Source organism: Nyctibius grandis, chromosome 3 (assembly GCF_013368605.1).
Source record: "Nyctibius grandis isolate bNycGra1 chromosome 3, bNycGra1.pri, whole genome shotgun sequence".
Classification (NCBI taxonomy): Eukaryota; Metazoa; Chordata; class Aves; order Nyctibiiformes; family Nyctibiidae; genus Nyctibius; species Nyctibius grandis.
In genome coordinates, this window is record NC_090660.1 from 110574778 (window position 1) to 110594598 (window position 19821).

General features: G+C 40.1%; 1 protein-coding gene across 1 annotated transcript in view; it reads right to left on the reverse strand.

The window, feature by feature from the left end:
- AGO2 (argonaute RISC catalytic component 2) overlaps nt 1–19821 on the reverse strand; it is a 67571-nt gene that overhangs the window by 34659 nt on the left and 13091 nt on the right. Inside the window, exons 2-4 of the mRNA XM_068397233.1 lie at nt 10923–11118; nt 6918–7038; nt 803–984 (exon numbers count right to left, since the gene is read on the reverse strand). Of these exons, the coding sequence (XP_068253334.1) occupies nt 803–984; nt 6918–7038; nt 10923–11118 (499 nt within the window). The remainder of the gene's footprint in view (nt 1–802; nt 985–6917; nt 7039–10922; nt 11119–19821) is intronic.

Consider the following 19821-nt stretch of genomic DNA (forward strand, 5'->3'; position numbering starts at 1 on the left):
TAGTCTGAGCTGTTTTCTGTGTTGCAAAATCTGACTAAAGTGATTTTTATTTTTTTTTATCCTTAATGTGAGGATAAAGTCAACGTAACATAAGGCTATTTAAAGATATTTACATAAATTTAACTCATTTTCCCTGTTTAGCCCTTCAAAATGGGAAAGTTCAGCCCTACTAAGCTTTGATCTTTACTGTCCAATTAAATGGAATTTGAACATTGGTCTTAAGTAACTTGTTTCATAGCAGCAGAATTAAACCCAGTGTCTCTTGTGTTTGATTGCACATGCTGTAGATCCCACTTGGAAAAAACCCAAATAATTTTCAAGTTCTTCTTTTCTATAAAAGTATCTATACTGGGTGACATTAATGTCCTCCTAGCACAGTATCCATTACAAAATTGGCAATAAACATCTGCCCAAGGACACGTAGGAACAGGGTAACAAGTTTTAAAACCACCCTTACATGTCTACCAACCTCCAACTACTTTCCACGCAGGGAGGGCTTCCTTCTCTGAGGCCTATAGAGAAATGGGGTACGAGTGAGATGGCAGGACACCCCTGACCTGAGAGCACACAAACATGGAGCAAGTCTGAAGACCAGGGGGGAAAGGGACTTGTGTCCAGGCTGGAGGCTACTAAATCCACCAGATGAGCAGAAAAGCGCCATATTGCCTCTTGCCTGAGCATGCCATCTGCTAGATAGCTATTATTTTGGTTGAGCTATGAAAGCACGTCCTACTCAAAAAGCCACTGAAGCGATTGAAATAACAGTTCAACCTCCTAAACAACGTCAAGGTCTTCCCCTCACCTCATGGAAGGCAAGTGCCTCATCACTACATCCAGTGCCTGGATGGTTTCAAACGGGACACTTGGCAGCCGACCAGAAAGAGCATCATGTAAAGCCTGCAAACTCACACAGGACATCCACTTTATAGCCACCTTAAATATTCTGTCCTTTCCTTCGCCTGGCAGCGTGACCTCCAGCTCCACCTGCAACAATGCCAAACAACAAACCAAGATGATTCTTTCCATTTAAAGGGGAAAATGGAAGGGGCTTGGAGGAGACGATGGCTTCCTCTGAACAGCGCTACAAAGCATGGGAGGAGACAAAAAGCAGTGATGAAGAAACAACACACATTAGGTACAGCCTCTTTTTACAGCTAGATCTTTCCAAAGGTGTACTTCAGAAAGCTGGCGTGCTTCCCAGCTGGCATCTATCTCCCTCTTTGAGGCAACATAATAATTTGGAAATGCTTGTGTAGCAACAGGGAGGTCTCCATGAAGATCCGATAACCTGATTTCGAATACCTATCACGTACTAATGCATCACCACTCACATCAGCTCCTGCATGCCTAAAATAAAAGATGGTCTGTCACTACCTGCCAAGATTCATGAATTTCAAGCATTCGCTCTCTAGAGCACCAGAGTGCTTTATATACTGTTACCATAGACATAGTTCAAACGAGAGACAATCCACAAGAAGCTTTCAAAGGGGGAAAAAAAACCCCAACCAAACACTACCACCCCCCAACCAAAAAACCACCCCCAAAACCCACCAATACAAAAAACTTTTATTTTTTAAATGCCAAAGAAAGAACAACCGACGACCCCCAAGTACTAGTGATGCTATCGGGCAGGAAACAGGGGCACTCCTTTGACATGTTATGCCCTACTTTGGATTTTTTGTCTAAAAAACATAGTCAAACTACATTATGGTAAATTACTTTAGCTGATTACTTGTAATTACTTGTAATGCTGACTTCTCCTGTTTGTTAAAACAAAGAAAGCCTGAGAACAGAAGTTCTTAAACTGCCTAAAATTAAGGCTTGTCTGAAATGATTAGCAGTTCTGGGAGTGACTTCAAGAAATAACAAGATCAGAGTATCCTTTGTGCTGGATATAAACAAAAACATTGCATTTTCCTGTCCTAGGGAGCTTATAATTTAAATATAAAAGGCATCCACTTAACAGACAAACTGTAATTAGTGGGCTAGCAAAAATAATACGTGGGTAACGGCGAGCTAATATATGCAATCATTTGGTCTTCTGGGACAGTTAGCTTCTTCAGTGGAAGGAAAGATAAAACCCAAGTAATAAGCCTTCCTGTACGCCAAAAAAATGAGCTGACAATTTACAGTAGGCAATCAAAATTAATATAACAGCCGCATCTCTCCTCTAGTACAACCATCATTCACCAGGAGAGTCGAGCAGAGGGACCATGGGAGAGCAACGGGAACTGGAGTCTGTAATTGCAGAGTTGCCGATCTGAATCTGGCCCAGAAGGTTAATTCTGCTGAAAAGCTGTGCAAATAAAGATACAGGTCTTCAGCTGACACAGGCTGAAAGCTTTCTATGAAGCCTTTTTTTCCACCACGTCATTAAAAGGTCTTCAATTTATATTTCATCTACAGCGGATGGAAGACGTCTGTCACACCTGAACTGCATTTTCCTTTAAACTTCTCTCCTCCTCCAAACCAAGTTTTGTAATTTCTATTATTCCACAACTCATCTGATTATTAACAACTTTGGTACCTTTAATCTAAAAAAAAAAAAAAATTTTATTTTTTCCCCTCCTGGTTTCAATTTACAAAGTTCCTTCACCACGATGAAATGGAAAAATATGAAGAACAGGACTACTTGTGTTGCAGTATCTGTGCCCCGGTAGAAATAAAGGAGCCAGGACTGAAGAATTTCTGTTCCAGTTGCCAGATTGCAAGTACCTATGACGTTTAGCACAGCTGTGACAGTGAATTCACACCGCTGAATTTGGCCCAAACAGCTTTTGCTGCTGGGTCTAACCCCACTTCAAAACAGCTGAAATACAGTCACTGCTCAAATAAGGAAAGTTTAAATCCAACTTTCCAGATTTTCTTCCTTCAATATCTCACCTGAATCACATACTACTGAAAAGTTTGTGTTTAAAAAAATAAATCATAAAAATACATTAGGACCCAAAAAAACGCGTCATTAATCCACATCCAAAAGATCACATATACTTTTAGGCACTGCAAATCAGAATTTAAATCTCTCAGTAATATTTTATTTAACCCACTCTATATTTTTAAGGGCAAATGAACATACTCAGGTTTAACAGAGTAAGCAAAATATGAAAAACTTCAAGACAAAGTAGTTTTAAATGGGAATTTTACCGTGTACTTTACAAATAGGAATAAACACTAAAGTTGAATTTAATGTTTGATTTCCTACAGTTTCACCAGGTGCAATCTATCCCCAAATAAAAAATGTACAATCTCAGCCACTAACCTACTACCTAGTAGACCCATTGCTAAACTGCAACACAGCTGACATAATTTTGCAGCTTAAGGAACTAAATGAAAGGGATGTTACTGTAGGGATGTGAAAAATCATTAAGCCTGTGGAAAAATCTGAAAGCCGCTCTTAAAAAGGTGTTGTAGTTGATGTAGTGTGATTGACTCATACAAATCAGCATATATCACTGTTCAAAAATAATAAAAATTAAACCTGACCACGTGTTTCTGGCGAAATCTGAATATTCCTTTCTCTCTATAAAATACATGCACCACTATGCCATTATTTTATCATGTTTTCAGCATACAATGTACCTTTTCTCTATTAACCCAAGAGCTTTTCCTTCCCAGTGATTCAGAGGAAAACAGATGCACAGTTTCCAATCAAATATTTGTGTGCCTCCCTCCCATGGACTTGTTTGGAAATCTCAAGCTACGGATGTTAAGAAAGAGATCTGCTTCTCTCATGTCCAGAGTCATTAGCAGTACTTCAAACAGATAAAGTCAAGAGGAGTAAGGTTGTGGCCATAGAAAGGACTAACACTTTCCTTCTGAAAAAAGGGAACAGCAGTAGGATTTCTGTATCAAACTGCAGCCCGGTTCATTCGTAATTACTGGTTTTATAATTAAAGCCTACTTAAGATGCATGTTAAGATGTATCAGTTGTTCTTGAATCTTGCTAGGTAAGAAAACTTTCAAGTTTAGTTAAAATTTAATTCTAGCAGGACATTTTAGGGAAACACACAAGTAACCCAACAGTTGAGGACAAAGCCACAGCTAGAGGTGACCTGGGCTTGCTGTTAGAACCTACAAGGAAAGAGGAGACTGTTAATGTCTTTATACCTTGACAGTGTCCTATAAGCTTCTTTCTTCTCAATGTGTGTGAGTAAAAACTATGAAAATATACTGTTAATATTTACATATTTCATATTTGTTCCGAAAGGTCTAAAGAAATGAAGGAATTAAAGAGTGAAAATAAGGTACAATAAGGAAGGAATGAAAATAGGTATGATAATCATGAAGGCCAAGCAGAAAAGATTAAGAGTATTTATATAACAGAAAGAAGTTATAAAAGAAGCAGGGTTGTCAGCAAGGACAAAAAAAAACCAAAAACAACCAACATCCGAACAACGACCACAGACAAGAGATGAGGACAGAGTGCATTAATTAAAGAGCAACAGAAGGGGGAAAAAAATGTTGGCAATTTGGTGTCAGCCTTCTGTTTAGCATCAGTTCTTCCACTACCGATGCACACTGCAAGCAAATCAAGGTCTTCTTCCACTTAGATTGAGGATCATCTATTAAGCATTGTATGTTCACAAATCTTTTAAATATAAGCCTAAACGTAATCAGATGTGTAGTAAACTTGCTACGTTTGTTATGTACAGAACAGCCAAAAAAACCCCAAAGAAACCTAATCTAATTATGCTGGAGGAAAGTCCTAAAACCTACAAGCTTTATACTCGTTTAAACCGTGCTTAAACCAATTTAGCACTATGTAAAAATTGCCCTCATTAAGCTAAATTTCCCCACATCCGATTTAAACCAGCTGAAGATTCATCTCTATTAGCTCTCTTCTCCAGGGTAATAACATTAATATAGGTATGGCAGAAAAAACTACAAAGTCCTATATCCCATGGGAAACAGGGAAGAGATACAAGTTTATTAAAAGCGAGCCTAAATGTGAACCATCGTGTAGTAACCTCCACTAAAAACGCTCTCCTCAGGGACTGCCTTTTGTAAATGATCACTGCTCCAACTAGATAATTCTGTCCCACCCAAAATGATTAACAAAATCATTAAAGTCACCCCTTTCCTAGGTGTAGGTTACAATGTTCATCTGCATGGACACAAAGGAATCAGCATCAAAAGCATTTCCTGCTGACACACTGTCACTAGACTTCATTTTTACCATGTATGATTTAGAATATGTGGGCTTTAAAATCCAAAGCATCAAGAATTGAGTCCTATTCGGTCAGCACGCATTCAGACACAGAAGGAACAGGAGGAGTTGGTCATCTCATCCAGTTCCCAGAGTTGGGTCAACTTGCATCTCAAAGTCTCCTTAGATCCAAGGATTAATTTGATCCCAATTTGTTTATCCTCCATAGATAAACCATTTTTCATTTACCCTTACTTAGTAAATGTAGAACTTCATACTTGTCATAAAATATATTGTCAGGCATCCACAACTTGGAAAGTATTATAGTTATAAGGGAATTCTGTGTGGATTCAGAGGACTTGTTTAAACCCCTAGGAGACACCCATCAAGTATCATTCCACCTTCAGCAAATACCTTGCAATCTTGCATGTCAAATCTGTAGCAACTGGAATACTATACGTGAAAGTGGAAAAAAAAAATCTCTAATACTTTTAAAAGATTCCTTTATAGTTTTCCTAGACATTAGTTTATCAGTTAATGAAAAATAATTAAGACTGGAGTAGACACTGACCTCTACTGCATGACATTCACTTAAATACATTTGGGGGAAATAAAAATATCACATATGAGATTAAGAGCTTGATTCAGGTAGAACTATTAACTATGTCAAGCACAGGCATAAAAAATGAGACAGCGAAGGACAGCATGAACTATTTTGTAGCACACTGCTACTCAATTTAGGAAGATCTCAGCTCTGTTCCCAGTTTTATCACAGAAGCAAATTTCCACATTTCTCTGTGTTTCCCTTTCCCCCTTAATTTTACTTTTGTCTAGTTAAGTTGTAATCAACTTCTACGAGATCGGACAGTCTCTCCCTATAACTGTGCATGCCTCACCTTGCACCCCCAGCAGAAGGGTATAATGGCCTCTGGGAACTACTGTAGCATAAGTGAGTAACGAGAATGACTGTATCCTCAAGTGTTCGTCATCTAACTAAAAAAGGCCACAGAAAATTCAATCTGATATTACACCACAGAAGCGTAGGCTAAATTATTTCATAGGGTTTGCATGTTAGCGTGTTCCAACAGAGTCCCTTCTGCTTCACCAGTCATCAATGGAGCACAGAGGTGGGTACACTTTGCAGCTACAACTGGAGTGACCAAAAAGGTCACCGCCCCACATACAGAGCTGGCAAACAGAACTTGCAAGTCCTCTTCAACTGCCCCAGGGCTAAGCTAGCAGGTCGTAACCTGTGCAGTTTAAATTCATTTGGCTCTCACGTCGTAAAGGATTAGGGAAGAGGTTCCATATCACCAACGGAGGGATGGAGAAGTTTCTTCCAGCTAGTGGATAGTGAGAATCAGCTTACAGTGGGCTTTGATGAGATTAACGAGCTGACACAACAGCTTTCTGCTGCCCAGAGAGGTGCTTCCCCTCCCCTTTCCCAAACTCAACGGTGCTTTCACTTTCTCCCTACTGCCTGTATGCAGCTTGTGCGCTGTCTTGGGCAGTTGACCCAGCTCACCAAACCAGCAGAAATCACACAAGTGGGGAGAAAGAGAGGGAGGAAAGAAGGGATATGGAAAGGGAAGAGACCATTTTGATGGCAACAAGCTCACACTTTTGTCCTGGCAAACCACACCCTGAGCAAAATGGCAACAGGAAGACACCTATTCCAGAAATATAGAACCAGTTCCTATCTGTTATTAGAAAGGCTCTGCAAATATTACGTTAACATCTGCAATCAGAAACTTTTCTATTTAAAACTTACTTTATCTCTCCCAATGGGAAGCGGCATAGCTGTATAAAGGTTTTTTCTTCCATCAAACACTGGTTTGCGATCCCCAAAAATCTGGGTTTTAAAGTGCTGAACCATATGCTCCACTATTTCCCTGAAAACACAAAAAGGTTACGTTAATTCAACTTTTTACTTTTGATGTTAAGTAGCAAATGAACACTAACACTAATATTTATTAATAGAGGCATTAGGTAAATGAAAGGGTTGTCCGCTGTTGGGTATTAAAGGCAAGATTTGTTTGACTGATCTGAATTAAAGCAACTTTTCCACAGACTAAACTGTTTTCTTAAAGCAGCTATTTTTAACTTTTTCAGACTGAAACTTTCCTTCCTCTTTTCTGTCACCTACTGAAAGTAGTAAAGTGAAAGCTCGTGCTCTCTCAAGCTCAAAACAAGAGGTGCTTGGTATTCTCCTGGGGCTTCTCCTCCCCTGTCCTACAGCCTTTCCGCAGAGGACCATGAACGAAAAGCTCAGCGGCCTGAGAAGCTTTCAAAAAAATCACTATCCAAGCTTACAGCTTGGCGTAGGGACGACAGCTCTATGATGCCAGTGATACGCAAATTTTTTGCATCGCACTGAGAAAGATTACTTTTAAATGTAATTTTTTTCACACAGGCAACAAAACTCAATCCAACAAAACTGGATATGTGCATTCACAGGGACCCGTGCATATTAAAAATACATATTTATTTAAGCACAGTTGGAATTAGGTTACACATTTGTATGAATGAGGTAACCGCTCACAAAGTTCTTGTGAAACCACAGTGTTTACACACTGGTCATGCAAAGCAGTTCACCAGGCAATGAGAGGTCTGTTGGAATAACAACACCCTTTGTTGCCAAAGGTCTTTGGTCCAAATGTCCCAAAGAGACATCCGTCAGGCTATCTGTATCACAAGGCTGTAAAATCTGAAATCCATCAGTGGTCTGCAATACGCTGCCTACAAGATCCTTAACGTACAGCTTGGGGCAAAAGGGCATTAAGAAGTTAAAGTGACAAAGAAAAGAAACCAGAGCGTGCTCCTTCTTCAGTACCGTTGTCGACGAGCAGCTCAGAGAGGCTGCAGAAGACTATTTCACACACCTTGACTTGGAAAGGCAACTAACCCAGCACATGGTTAGATATTATAGCGATGCAAAATTCTGAGATGAAACTCTGAATTCATTCAAGAAAAGAATGAAGACTGCTTTAACTGACAATTTCTTTGCTGTGTGCCAAGGCTTTAAGACAAGATGTGATCACTGAAAGAAACTTGCCTGACCTGAGAAGTATGAATAAAACTTGACCCAGTAATGTCTGCCTCAGGGCTTCCATGTCTGACTGAACAAATACATAATCTGGAGGGTGGGAGAAGGAGGTGTTTTTCAACCTTGAGTTAAAGTTTGAGCAATGGAAAACCCATTCTTTTACTGAGCAAGTTCTTCCGACTGTGAACTACTTTATATAAAAATGAACACTTCCACTTAATTGAGGTTTTCAAACCACATTTAGCAACGGTGCTTCTCAGCTGTGGGTGGAGACATCTTAATGAAAAGTTATTTTCACCTTGTGAATGTAAAAGAAGAGTTATTTACCAATTCACTAACTTCAGCCCTTTGGGACTACTATTCTACTGAGATCATGCAAGCACACCAAGAACCTGGGGCCAGTGACTGCAAGCAGAGTTCATCTTGAACCTTGTACGAGTGCTAGCTGTACTCATTAATTAAACTGAGGGCATCCACGGTGCATAACCAAACTCATATTGCCCACTCTCCCTTTTATCTAACTATAAAAACAGATCTGGGATTTCTGCGACACGTGAAGAAGTGTAGCTGGACTCTATTGATTTGGCACAGCAGCACGTTGTCTCAGCTGTGTGTTTTCCAGTCCTGCTTCAGCTCATGTCTCATCAGTGTGGAACTTGCATGGACACTGTACACACCTCTGCAGTGGGTCTGCAGGGCCATAGTCCAAGCCGCAGTAAGTCCTAGAATAAAACTGAAGGACGATGCTGGGACAGATGAGGGAGTAGCATAAATGAAAATAAAATCTCCCTCTATCCTTTCTAGAGGCTACAACACAAAGTAATGATAAAAAACTATTTAAAAATACATCTGAATTATCTAACAAAATACTAGAAACGTGTAAGCCAGCTTAAAAAACTATCAGACAATGTGCATCCTGCATAATTCTATATACATATACACACACACACACACAAACATAGGTATAGATGTAGGATTGAAAGGTCACAGCTCACAAAAATGTAGGTGCAGGTGAGTGCATGTACACCTACAGGGTAACGCAAGCAGGAATAAGCACTCAAAAGACATAAAACATACACTTTAAGTGAATCCAATTTGTATTCCTCCCACACTGCACTGAGAAACACGTACTAGCACTGTCAATGCATTTATGACGTCCTTGTTTACTGCAAAAGGCATTTAATCCATGTCCATTTTTACTTGCTCTTGTTACCGCAACAGAAGGAGTGACTAACCTGACAAAGCAGAGCAGGTCAGAAGCTGTCAGTGCAGAAAGAACTTGCTACTGAATATAATCTGCCTTTTCAGTGAGAAAAATTGCTTTATTATTTAATAATTATGCCCTCTGCTATTGATGAGCAAGCACGCACATGCTGGACTGTAACAGGGGTGATCACATGGAACTACAAACCACAAGAGCTGTGCAGCACTGAGCTCCTGGAGGAGCTACGGAGGCACAGCAATCTGCACCAGTCAGTTGTCAGGGTTGGAGCTGGTGGTAAGGATATCAGTTAATGAAAGCAAAGCTCTCACGGCTCCCACTATGAAATAAGTGACTGCTGAAAATTTTTTTCAGCGCTCCAATGCAGCAAGAGTAGTCCAGTGAAATCTGCAGGGTTGTCCTTGGGCAAGAAGAGAGTTCAGCTTAATACGCTTACAATGGTGTTTGCCTTTAAAATTAAATTCTCGATTAGCTTAAAAATTATATTTATAGTAGATCATCACAGAAAAAAAACAGGACAGCAAAGCATAGTGATGCTGCTTCATGAAAACGCTATCATTACCGACTCTTTAGTATTAACAATGGATAATGCACTCCGGTTTATTAATTCACATAAGAAAACTTTGGCTTTTGGGTGGCTTTTTTGGCTCCATGCTTGGTTCATGACTGCATATTCCACCCATATGGCCTTTTTTAATAAGGAAAGGTTTTGCCCTTGAATATATAAACATGCCATTCCGATCCTCTACAGTCAAGATGTAGGTAGTTATGATGAAGACACTTGTGGTTTCTAATTAGTGCCAAGTCTTGTTCTGAAGTTTCACTTCTGGCAACATCACTCTTTTTCAAGTCAATGAGGTTGCCACACTGTGACTAATAGGGCACATATGCAAAATGCAAGACCTAATTGCTTGTTTCCCTGGCCAACTGATCCCTGTTTTCACCTTGCTATCTGTTTCAGGAGCATATCTTTCCCTTATATAGAATCTACTGATGAGGGATAATTTCTTACCTAATTTAGTCCCTCCACGATCCTCTTGCAGCAGCACAAACAAATGGGTTTTGCCTCCCATTTGTAGGGGAAAGTGGGGAAAAACCAAGCTGGTAACAGCAGCTCCCTGCTGAAGGACTTGTCAGCCAAGTGCACTCCAATGTAACCAAGCAATACTAAGAATCATATTTATCAAGTTGGCTTATAATGACTTAACTCCACTAGGGTTAATACAGTTTATCCCTCTGTCACCAGTGGCTTTGATCAGCAGCATCTTAAAATGCTGAAAAGTTCAAATCAAAACAGTTAGCACTGAAATCTTGGATTGGTACAGAAAGACTTGAAGAAAAAAAAATGCCTGTTGATTGATATGCAAAGTTGGAAGCTGTCAGTAAAAACAATGACTAAAGACAAACACATCCTCCAAGCTGTCAGTGAAGACTGGCACACAGCTCTGGCATTTTCAAAGGAAAACAAGAGTTTAAATAAACTGAGGAAAAGTAAAGCATAGTATTACCTGTTAACTCTTCTAGGGCATTTTTCTGGCTTTATATCCAATTCATAATGGTAGATATCTATTTTAGGAATGTCCATTTCAAAGAAGTTGGCCTGCAGTTTGATTGTTCTCCCAGAAGTGCCAAAATCTGGTCGAGGAGGGGGTTTAAAGGCATATCCCTGTATTGGTGGTGGCAATGGTGGAGGAGGTGCAAGCACTGAAAAAAAAAGAGAAAGCACAAATTAGCCATCAGCTATATCAAACTGACAGTTAAACAAATTTATAGGCTATTTGACCAATGAAGCACAGCACAGTTAAACTGGTAACTTTTTAAAGCAATCTCAAATCTAAAAAAACCCTGCTATCAGGAGTCCATGAATTCTGACTCTTCTTCCCACGCTGGTTCCCCATTTGCTGTATTTCCTAGCCCTGATTACTGAAGAAAATCTTAAAATCAGTTGCATTTTCCTGTACTGATGTCAGCTGGGTGGGAATTTGAGAGGCCGAGCGGGCACTGCTGGGAAAGCAAGAACCAGAGCTTTGCTGCCGGGAAGAACCTCTTTTTCAAAACAGATACCAAAGAGAATCACCCAACCATGTTTATTTGAGCAAACACCTATAAAATGGAGTTTCTACCACTTAAATCACTTTCATGATCACATTTGGATGAGCTGCATGCATCTAAAGGGAATACAACGCGTGCATTTCAGCTATACACATTTTGCTCTAATGACCACACTGCACAGCTTGTCAAAGAGGGGAATACAGCACAGGAGACATTCCTACATGTTGCAGCTCTCTTGAAAACGCTATATATTGGAATTAAATACATTAAAATATATCCTACTGCTTCCTTTAAACAGAAAGCAAACAGAGCAAATGGTCTCCTGCTGCTGTACTATATTCTTGAGCTCAACCACCAGCCACAGATCAGACAACGTGAAGCAGAAGCGTAATAGTTGTTTGCGGTTGTTTCAATCTAGGAAATTCCATTAAAAATCCACAGAGAAGTGCGTAAGGTACCAACTCGAGTATTGAAACCTCCTGCAGCATCAGTACTCAGGTTTTCTGTGGTCTAGAGCAATAACAACTTGCAGCAAAACCTTCACATGTGAAGTAACCCAGGAGGCATCTCATTACTTAGGTAAGAATCCAGGTGTGGTTTGCTGAGACTATCAAATCCAGTCCTCTGCTACCACCAGAAACAATACACATCCCTTCACTAACAGATCAGCCAACGCTTTTCCACCCTCGCTTTCCCTACTGGAAAGCTGTTCCAGAACTGGGATGCTCTAATGCTCAGAAACATCTTTACGCTTTTATTTATTCATTGTCAGGTTATATTCACTGACATTCAGATTAATTACTCCTTATTGTATTTTTAGATTTAAGCCAAATTCCCATTTAATTCTGAACTCTAGGTATATTACCTCTATTAGCCTCTTCTCATAAAACAGGCTTCATTCTCATCCTTCCAGTTGTTTTTCAAGCTAATGCATCTTCACCTCACCTTTCCTGAACAACACCAAGTGTTATTCTACACGAGATCCCATCGGGGTCCAGCACAACTGCACTGCTGCTTTCATCTTTCTGTTGGAAATGTCAGGTCAATGAGCTGTAAACAACATTTGCCTGTGGTACCACTGCCTTAGAAGGGCAAGTATTGGCCATCCAGTGACCAGTCAGTACGTGCATGCTTGTCTTGGTTGTTTATGACCGATCATCTCCCCGTTCACTAGTAACTCACAGCTACGTGATGTTTAATATAGGTATTTTTTAACCCATATCTATTACCCTACTCCTTTCTGTATGATGCTCAGGTCCTCCTTTTCTGACAATGCCTCCTATGCCCCATGATGAAGTGTCATGTACTTATTCCTAACATTTATGCATAACATCATTAAGGAAATAATAAACAAGACCATTCCCAACCTTAGTAGCAGCTTTTCCCCACTTTACTCTTCAACACTCCCCATGGACAGTTTCCCACTCATCAGCATCTCCTTACTTACTCTTACAGTTCTACTAACCTGACTTTCAGCACCAATTTCCCCACATACCAGGTATTTCATCAGAATCCAGATGGTTTGGTTTGACATTGGGAATATGACAGGTTTTTTTGTTAGTTATTTTATTTTATTTATTTTTTTAAATCTTGGGGTTTCTCATTTGTTTTACATTTGGGAAGCTTGTTTCAGATCTTGTCTTCCAAACATATTCTGAGGCATACACGCCCTTGATGTCATGTTACAGAAGCTCAATTTGCTTTTTTCCCCCTCCCTTTTGTAAACATTGCCATTAAAGTCTGCGATTCTCCAACACTAACTTTATCAATATGTTAAAGATGCTTGTTGCTGAAGACTTGCATTTCCATGACCTAAAACTTCAGGTTTCTGTGATAAAAGATTACTCTGTCTCCCTAACTTAAGTCCATCGACTCCTTCAGTTTTGCTTTCGATGAAACTATAGCAATTCTCATTTGAATATTATTCTTACTATATATGAATCTTGCCTTTGCAGTGTCAACACCTGGACTGAGAAATGAAGCAAAGCATCTTCTTAGTCTGCACACAATAGCTCTGGACTCTTATCTGTAACCCAGTGCTCACAGCAAGCAGCCCATCTGCCTCTGCATCTGACCTTTCCTGCTTACATCCCTGCAGGCAAGTCGAAATACTTACCTGACTCTAATTCCGCTCAACCTTTGGTAATTTTTTTTTGGAATTCCTGCATATCTTGACTCCTAAGACATGGATTTGTCATCTTTTCCCAACACTTACAGGACCTCTGCTTACTTCAAATATTGTGCTGAAGGTCATTAACTCACTCAGGTGGCCCCTGCAGCCACCATATCCCCTTGCTTGGTAGAACAAGTTCACAAAGTTTCTGTGCCATTAATCGGAAAGATATTGTAGATACGACAATTAACAAAGTTATTCATAGCGTTATCACTACAGCTGGAAAGTAACATAAAAAAATACTCCCACAAATATTTATACTTGCAATAAGACAAAGGTTTCTATTATCCACCCCCACATCAGATCAGGAGGAGCCGCAGCAAGCATGTACCTCTACTCCATCAGAATCTCACTTACCATCTTTTCCCAAAGAAATCTACCTCCCACCTACGATTTCAGCCATTCTATTGCTTAACGCTTTACAGCTCGTCACTGCATTAAAGCACTTATTTTTATTTCCATCCTTTATAACAGAACGTTCCCATTTGAAAACCACATCCTCATCATTAATGTTATTCTATGATTTTTTTTGCATTGTTCCATATGATTCCCATAGCACCAGACACTCAAAAATATTTCTACCTTCTGCCCAGGCTCCCGGAATTTGGGTTTGAACATTTCCATTCCTTGTTACCCACACTGTATTATAGCTGCATTACGTACTGCCTTACCACTACTACCTGGTCAACTATTACCTCATCAATATTAAGTATTTCTCTTCTCTTTCCTGTCTACTTTTATGCTTTCTAACATTTCTATATCCACTACCACATCCTAATTCCCCTGCCCTTCCTTTTTCTGTGCCAGATTTGGTATGTCACGACTAGTTTTCAGAAATACAAAAAAAACAAATAAGCTTAGAAGATTTGGAAGTACAAAGACTAGCATCATGGAGGGGGGAACCCCCCCCAAGCTATTTATGTTGCAAAATTAAGTACTTTTGTAATTAAGTAATACATCCTCCTCCCGCTGCATAAAATGGGATAATTTACTGCTTCTCACAGGGGCGGAATGAAGCCGTATCTATAAGTGTTCAGGGATCAACACAATGAGAAGTTACTCAATAACATCATTACATTCCTCCACTGGAGTTTTAGTGACAAACAGTAAATAAAAGTGAGGGCATCTGTTCAGTTTTGAGAATAACATGAGGCACTGGGAGAAGCACAGACTCCTGGGGAAAGATGTGACCGCAGAGTTTTACAACCTGCACGTCTGACAGAGAAAAAGAAAAAAAAAAAAAACACCACGCTGTTCAGAAAGCAGGACTACCACTGACCTGTATTTTCATTTTAAACATATTTTTCAATGATTTCTTTTAAACAATCCAATTTAAAAAAAAAAAAAAAGGCAAGCTATTTCTGGCTCAACTCCCACAAACTTATTCAGGGCAAGGTGTTGCTTCAAGAAGATAAGTACTGTTTATTAAACAGCAGCAGTGACCTGATAAGCAGTCAACCTATATTTTTGCCACATAAAACAGATACACATGCGTTAGCTATAGGACTGAGGGGTGTGAATTGAACTTTAAGGGAAAAAAAACCTGAAGTATTACCACTGCTGATCTGAATTCACTTTTTGGATCACTGCCTCAAATTACAGATGCAAAAATCAAACTATCTTATGTAAAATGTGTTACAGTGACCAGCTGTGAAGAGTAGAGAGTCACAACAGTGAATTCGGTGCTGATAGGAAAGGATACAGCTTAATTATTCTTTTCTATAGAAGAAATAACCATGAGTTTCAATGGTAAAACACAGTTGCTACATTCGAAGTGATTCAATTGCCCCAACCCCTTGTTAAGCACTCCTGCATAATTCCCATCACTCCCTCACTTTTAGGTGTCACAGAAGCTGTACCAAGGAGGCTTTTCTAGCACAAAGGCTCCTACTGGGAGGTTTTGCAGTGCGGTGAGGTGCGTTACAGAGGATATCGCCAGAGATGGGAGCTCAAGGTGACACCCTGCCCAAGGAAACCTGCCAAAATTCATACCCTAATGCACGTTCCTTGCTCAATTTCTGTTTGCAGAGACTCCTTCACGAACGCAGATGACGCTTTTGGAGAGACACTATTTCAAAGCCTTGGAAAATCTACCTGCATACCTGGATTTTACTTTTAAAGCACTGTCAAGGGAAGAATGAATTAGAAGAAAGATGAAAGACCAATGAACCGGAGCATCCATGTGATAAGTATCAGAAGCTCCTCACTCATTTGCTAGATGGTAACATGAATAATGAAAACAATTCAGCCTTGATATGATGATTGAGATCATCAAAAGCCCCATTTTAAAGGTGTGAAGTAAGGTAAGCTGGGTATTGAATAATAAGGTGCCAGTATACTGTCTTTAGGCTTATTTTTATCATGAAAAAACATACTATCATAATTCATCCACCTCACATAGACCAAGCATTCATAATTATCAATCTTAAGAACTGTAATTTCTAAAATTAAAAAAAAAAAAAGAAATCTGGAAGTAGATATTTAAAAAAATAACATTCTCACGGCAGTTTTCTGAAATAAAATTAATAATCAAGTAATATTGCTCTGTCAAAAGAGGGCAGCAGGGAAAAGGGGGTAGTAGAGGAACTCTGCACGATCCCAGAAGTGCTGCTTTAGTACAAATACCGAGTTTTACAAATTGAGAACAGGACTGCAAACGCAAGGCTGTCTGCGTGCGTGCTCCTACTCCAGCACGTTATTGTGGATCAAAACTAGAGATAAGAGGGACTGAAGGAGTCAGCTGGCCAAGACACTCCTAGTCTATAAACGGTGTGAATGAGCCACGCTTTTGAACGAGCGTGGCTCAGCTCGTCTACTCCAAAATCCATGCAATTGTGTAAGAATGATTTTTCAGGACCGTTTAATTTATAACCATTCCCCAGACTTAGAGCGCTCATTTCTTTTGTCCTTCATTCTTCATCATTTTTTAAAGCTTAACTGCTGCTCTGCTCAGCACCCTGGAAGCGTTGCCAGTCAGCGCTAAACTTGCATGTTGAAGGTTTTTTTTAGCAAAGAATTATGCAATTTTAACATGCAGTCAGAGGCCTAATGAGTTACTAAATAAGAAGGGACCAAACTAGTTGCATCTAAAGGCTTGTCGACACAGGAAATCATCTGAGCATAATTATACTAATGCAATTATATCAATAAGTTTCCTTGTGTGGCAAGTCCTAACGCATATTTAATAATCAGGTGATGTTTTCACAACTCAAAGCATGTTTTAGCGTTGGGCTAACGCAACCTACGTTTGTCGATAGGAAGTCTCTCTAAAACCATTTTTCTAAAAATATAGTCTCTAAATGAAACTAAGGTGAAGGAAGGAAGCCTTGTTTGGAAGCTGCACTTTCAGTGAAGGTTTCTAAAATCAGACAACAGGGCAACTCTTCCTCATCCTCACTACGAGTGTTTTCAGATATTGCCGCGCAATAACAGATGCACTTTTCAAAGTATTTTAGATACACTGATTACTTGATACCCAAGTATTTATTAAAAGGCCAAATTTCACGCTGGTATACAGAATTTTAATTCAAAATGTAATTCAGTTCCCCTGCAGCACTTGATTTGATCTACCTCGCTCGCCAACCCCAGCCTTGCAGACCGTGCGGACTACACAACTATAGAGCATGTTCGTTGCTGCCTCCAGGTCACTGATTCCATCACACAGACACAGAGAGGAGGCACCGCTCCTTGGAAAAAAAAGGGGGTTTAATAACTTGTCCTCAACTAGTGATCAGCCCTTTTGCCTCCAGAACTGCAGGAAACAAAAAAAAAATATTACAAACGTATTCACCATGATCAGATTAAAAAGAAACAAGACTGGGAAATAAACAGACACATCTCCTTGAAAAGGCTTTTCCAGCAGCTGCTGTAGAGGTGCCCGAGCATCATGAACATAGAACAATGTAGGTTGGAAGGGACTGGGTTCACTTGTGCAGTCAAGATTTGAATATCTTCAAGGACAGAGTTTCTACAACATCTCTTACAACCTGTTTCATTGTTTGATCACTCTGGTGGTAAAATAAACTTGCTATATATTCAACTGGAGTTTCCTGCATTCCAGCTTCTGTCCATTGCCTCCTGCCCTGTTCTGGTGCACTTGCCATATGTCTGGCTCCATCTTGTCCATAGCTTCCCCTTAGGCAGTTGTGGACAGCCAGAAGATCACCCTTCAAGCCTTCTCTTCTTAAGGTTGAACAAACCTGATCCTCTCAGCCTATCCTGGCGTGTCATCTGCTCCTTCCCCCAGCCACCTTGGTGGCCTGTCACTGGGCTTGCGAATGGGTAATGTCCCATTTTGGGACTGCAGTTTGAAGTGGGAGAATGCAAGACACGGGGAGGAGACGCTCCATGGCAAGGGAAACAGGATTCACACAAATGGTTATTCAAATACCAGTAATAAAGGGAATTCAGAAAGTATGTGGAAAACTTCCACTACAAATCCCTGACAGGATCTGCACAGAGTATTTATCTATTTTATTTACATATATTAAGGTCAGAGCAAGAAAAGGAATACAGGGAATTCAGCCTTTTATTTTTAGGACCCAACTGAAAAAAGCTTTGGTCTCTCCAAGTTTTCTTACAGCCTGGGTTATATAGAGAAGTCTAACTTTCGCACTGGCTTTCTGTTAAGAACCGTTAGAGAAAGATAGGAAACAGGCTGTCAATGTTTTCTACGAGATAAGGAAAACTCAAAGCTGCAGCTCAGAGCCCCTTGGTATTACGGGGTTAGAGGAATCTACATGGAACCTGTACATCTGTCTCTGCTGCTCATTAAGCACGTTTTAGAGTATGGGAACTAAAAGTTCTTCAAACTCTAGTGTCGTTGGATTAGATGATGCACAACAAATAAAGGTAACGGACCTCTCTATTATCCCCAAGAATTCAACAAACCACGAGGAAAGCGCTGGAGGGAGCAGAAGAGATGACGTAACCAATCTTCAGTTAAATCTAATATCTGTTACAGCATTATCTTAGATATCAACTATCAAAGGTTCTTTACTAAGGTGTGATTGCCAGAAGATTTAAAGAAGTTTTCTGCTAATAACGCATCCTCTAGAAAAACAGTACTTGATAGAGCCCAGTAAATAACCTGACAAGCAACTGGAAGGAATAGACATAGGTAAAGAGCAAAAGGGTAAAACAATTCTTCTTACCTTTTTTATGCAAATCAAGTATACGCAAGACTACTTAGGACAACTCCTTTAACCACTCGCTGAACTCCCTGTAGTCCAGGAAGTTGTACAGCATGCAAAGCAGTCGCTGTACAGCATGCAAAGCAGTCGCTGGACCCATCAAAATCAACTTTTGAAGTGCCTGTCCTTTTACTCGATAGCAAAGGAAGCAGGCAGCACTTTTAACGATGCTTTACGACTCTGGTTTTATTCATCCAGAGCCACATTTTTGCTTTGAAACAGGTTGCAACTCTCGCTGTATACACCTGTGCATGCTCCATGGGGTTAGGGTGTCACTTGTATCCGTCCCTTGGGATCACTGAATCTGCAGATTTCCACTTCCTTTTCTTAAAGATCAAGCTCACTTATTCCTTGTTTACCTCTCCTATGTTTGAAGGCTGGATTTTTACCATCTTCATGCACCAGAGTGCCCTCCCCCTCTGAACATGCACCTGGTAATCCTTCTCTTGTATTCACCATTAGTTTCCTAGCCACGGATCACCCCACAGCTGGTAAATCGTTATTTTACCGGAATGGCCCCTAAAATGCTGTCCACAGTTAGATCATGGGGATGAGGTGTCCCTGCTCCCCATCACATTCAGTCTGTTCCTGTACTTTCCTCAAGCACCTGCTCAACCCAGGTCACAACGTGTCTCCATTTACACTTGGAAGCCAACCCTAAAGACACTTCGCTCAACTATCTTCATGCACTCCCCATTTTTTTCTGCACATCTTACATTTATGTTATTTCTTTTCTCGCTCTGACCATATATTAACTGTGCCCGGATCCTGTCAAGGATTCATATATGATGCCTTTCACATAATTTTTTGATGGAGCCCCGCTCTAAAGGTTCTTCTGGTCCCTCAGAGAGCAGCTACCACACTTTCTAGCTGCAGCATGATGCGTATGCCAAGGTGGGCTATCGAGCTAGGGCTGCTTCAACGCTGATGAGCAAAAATGAAGGAGCTGCCCTCATATTTCATCATATTTTAAGTCCCATGTATGACTAT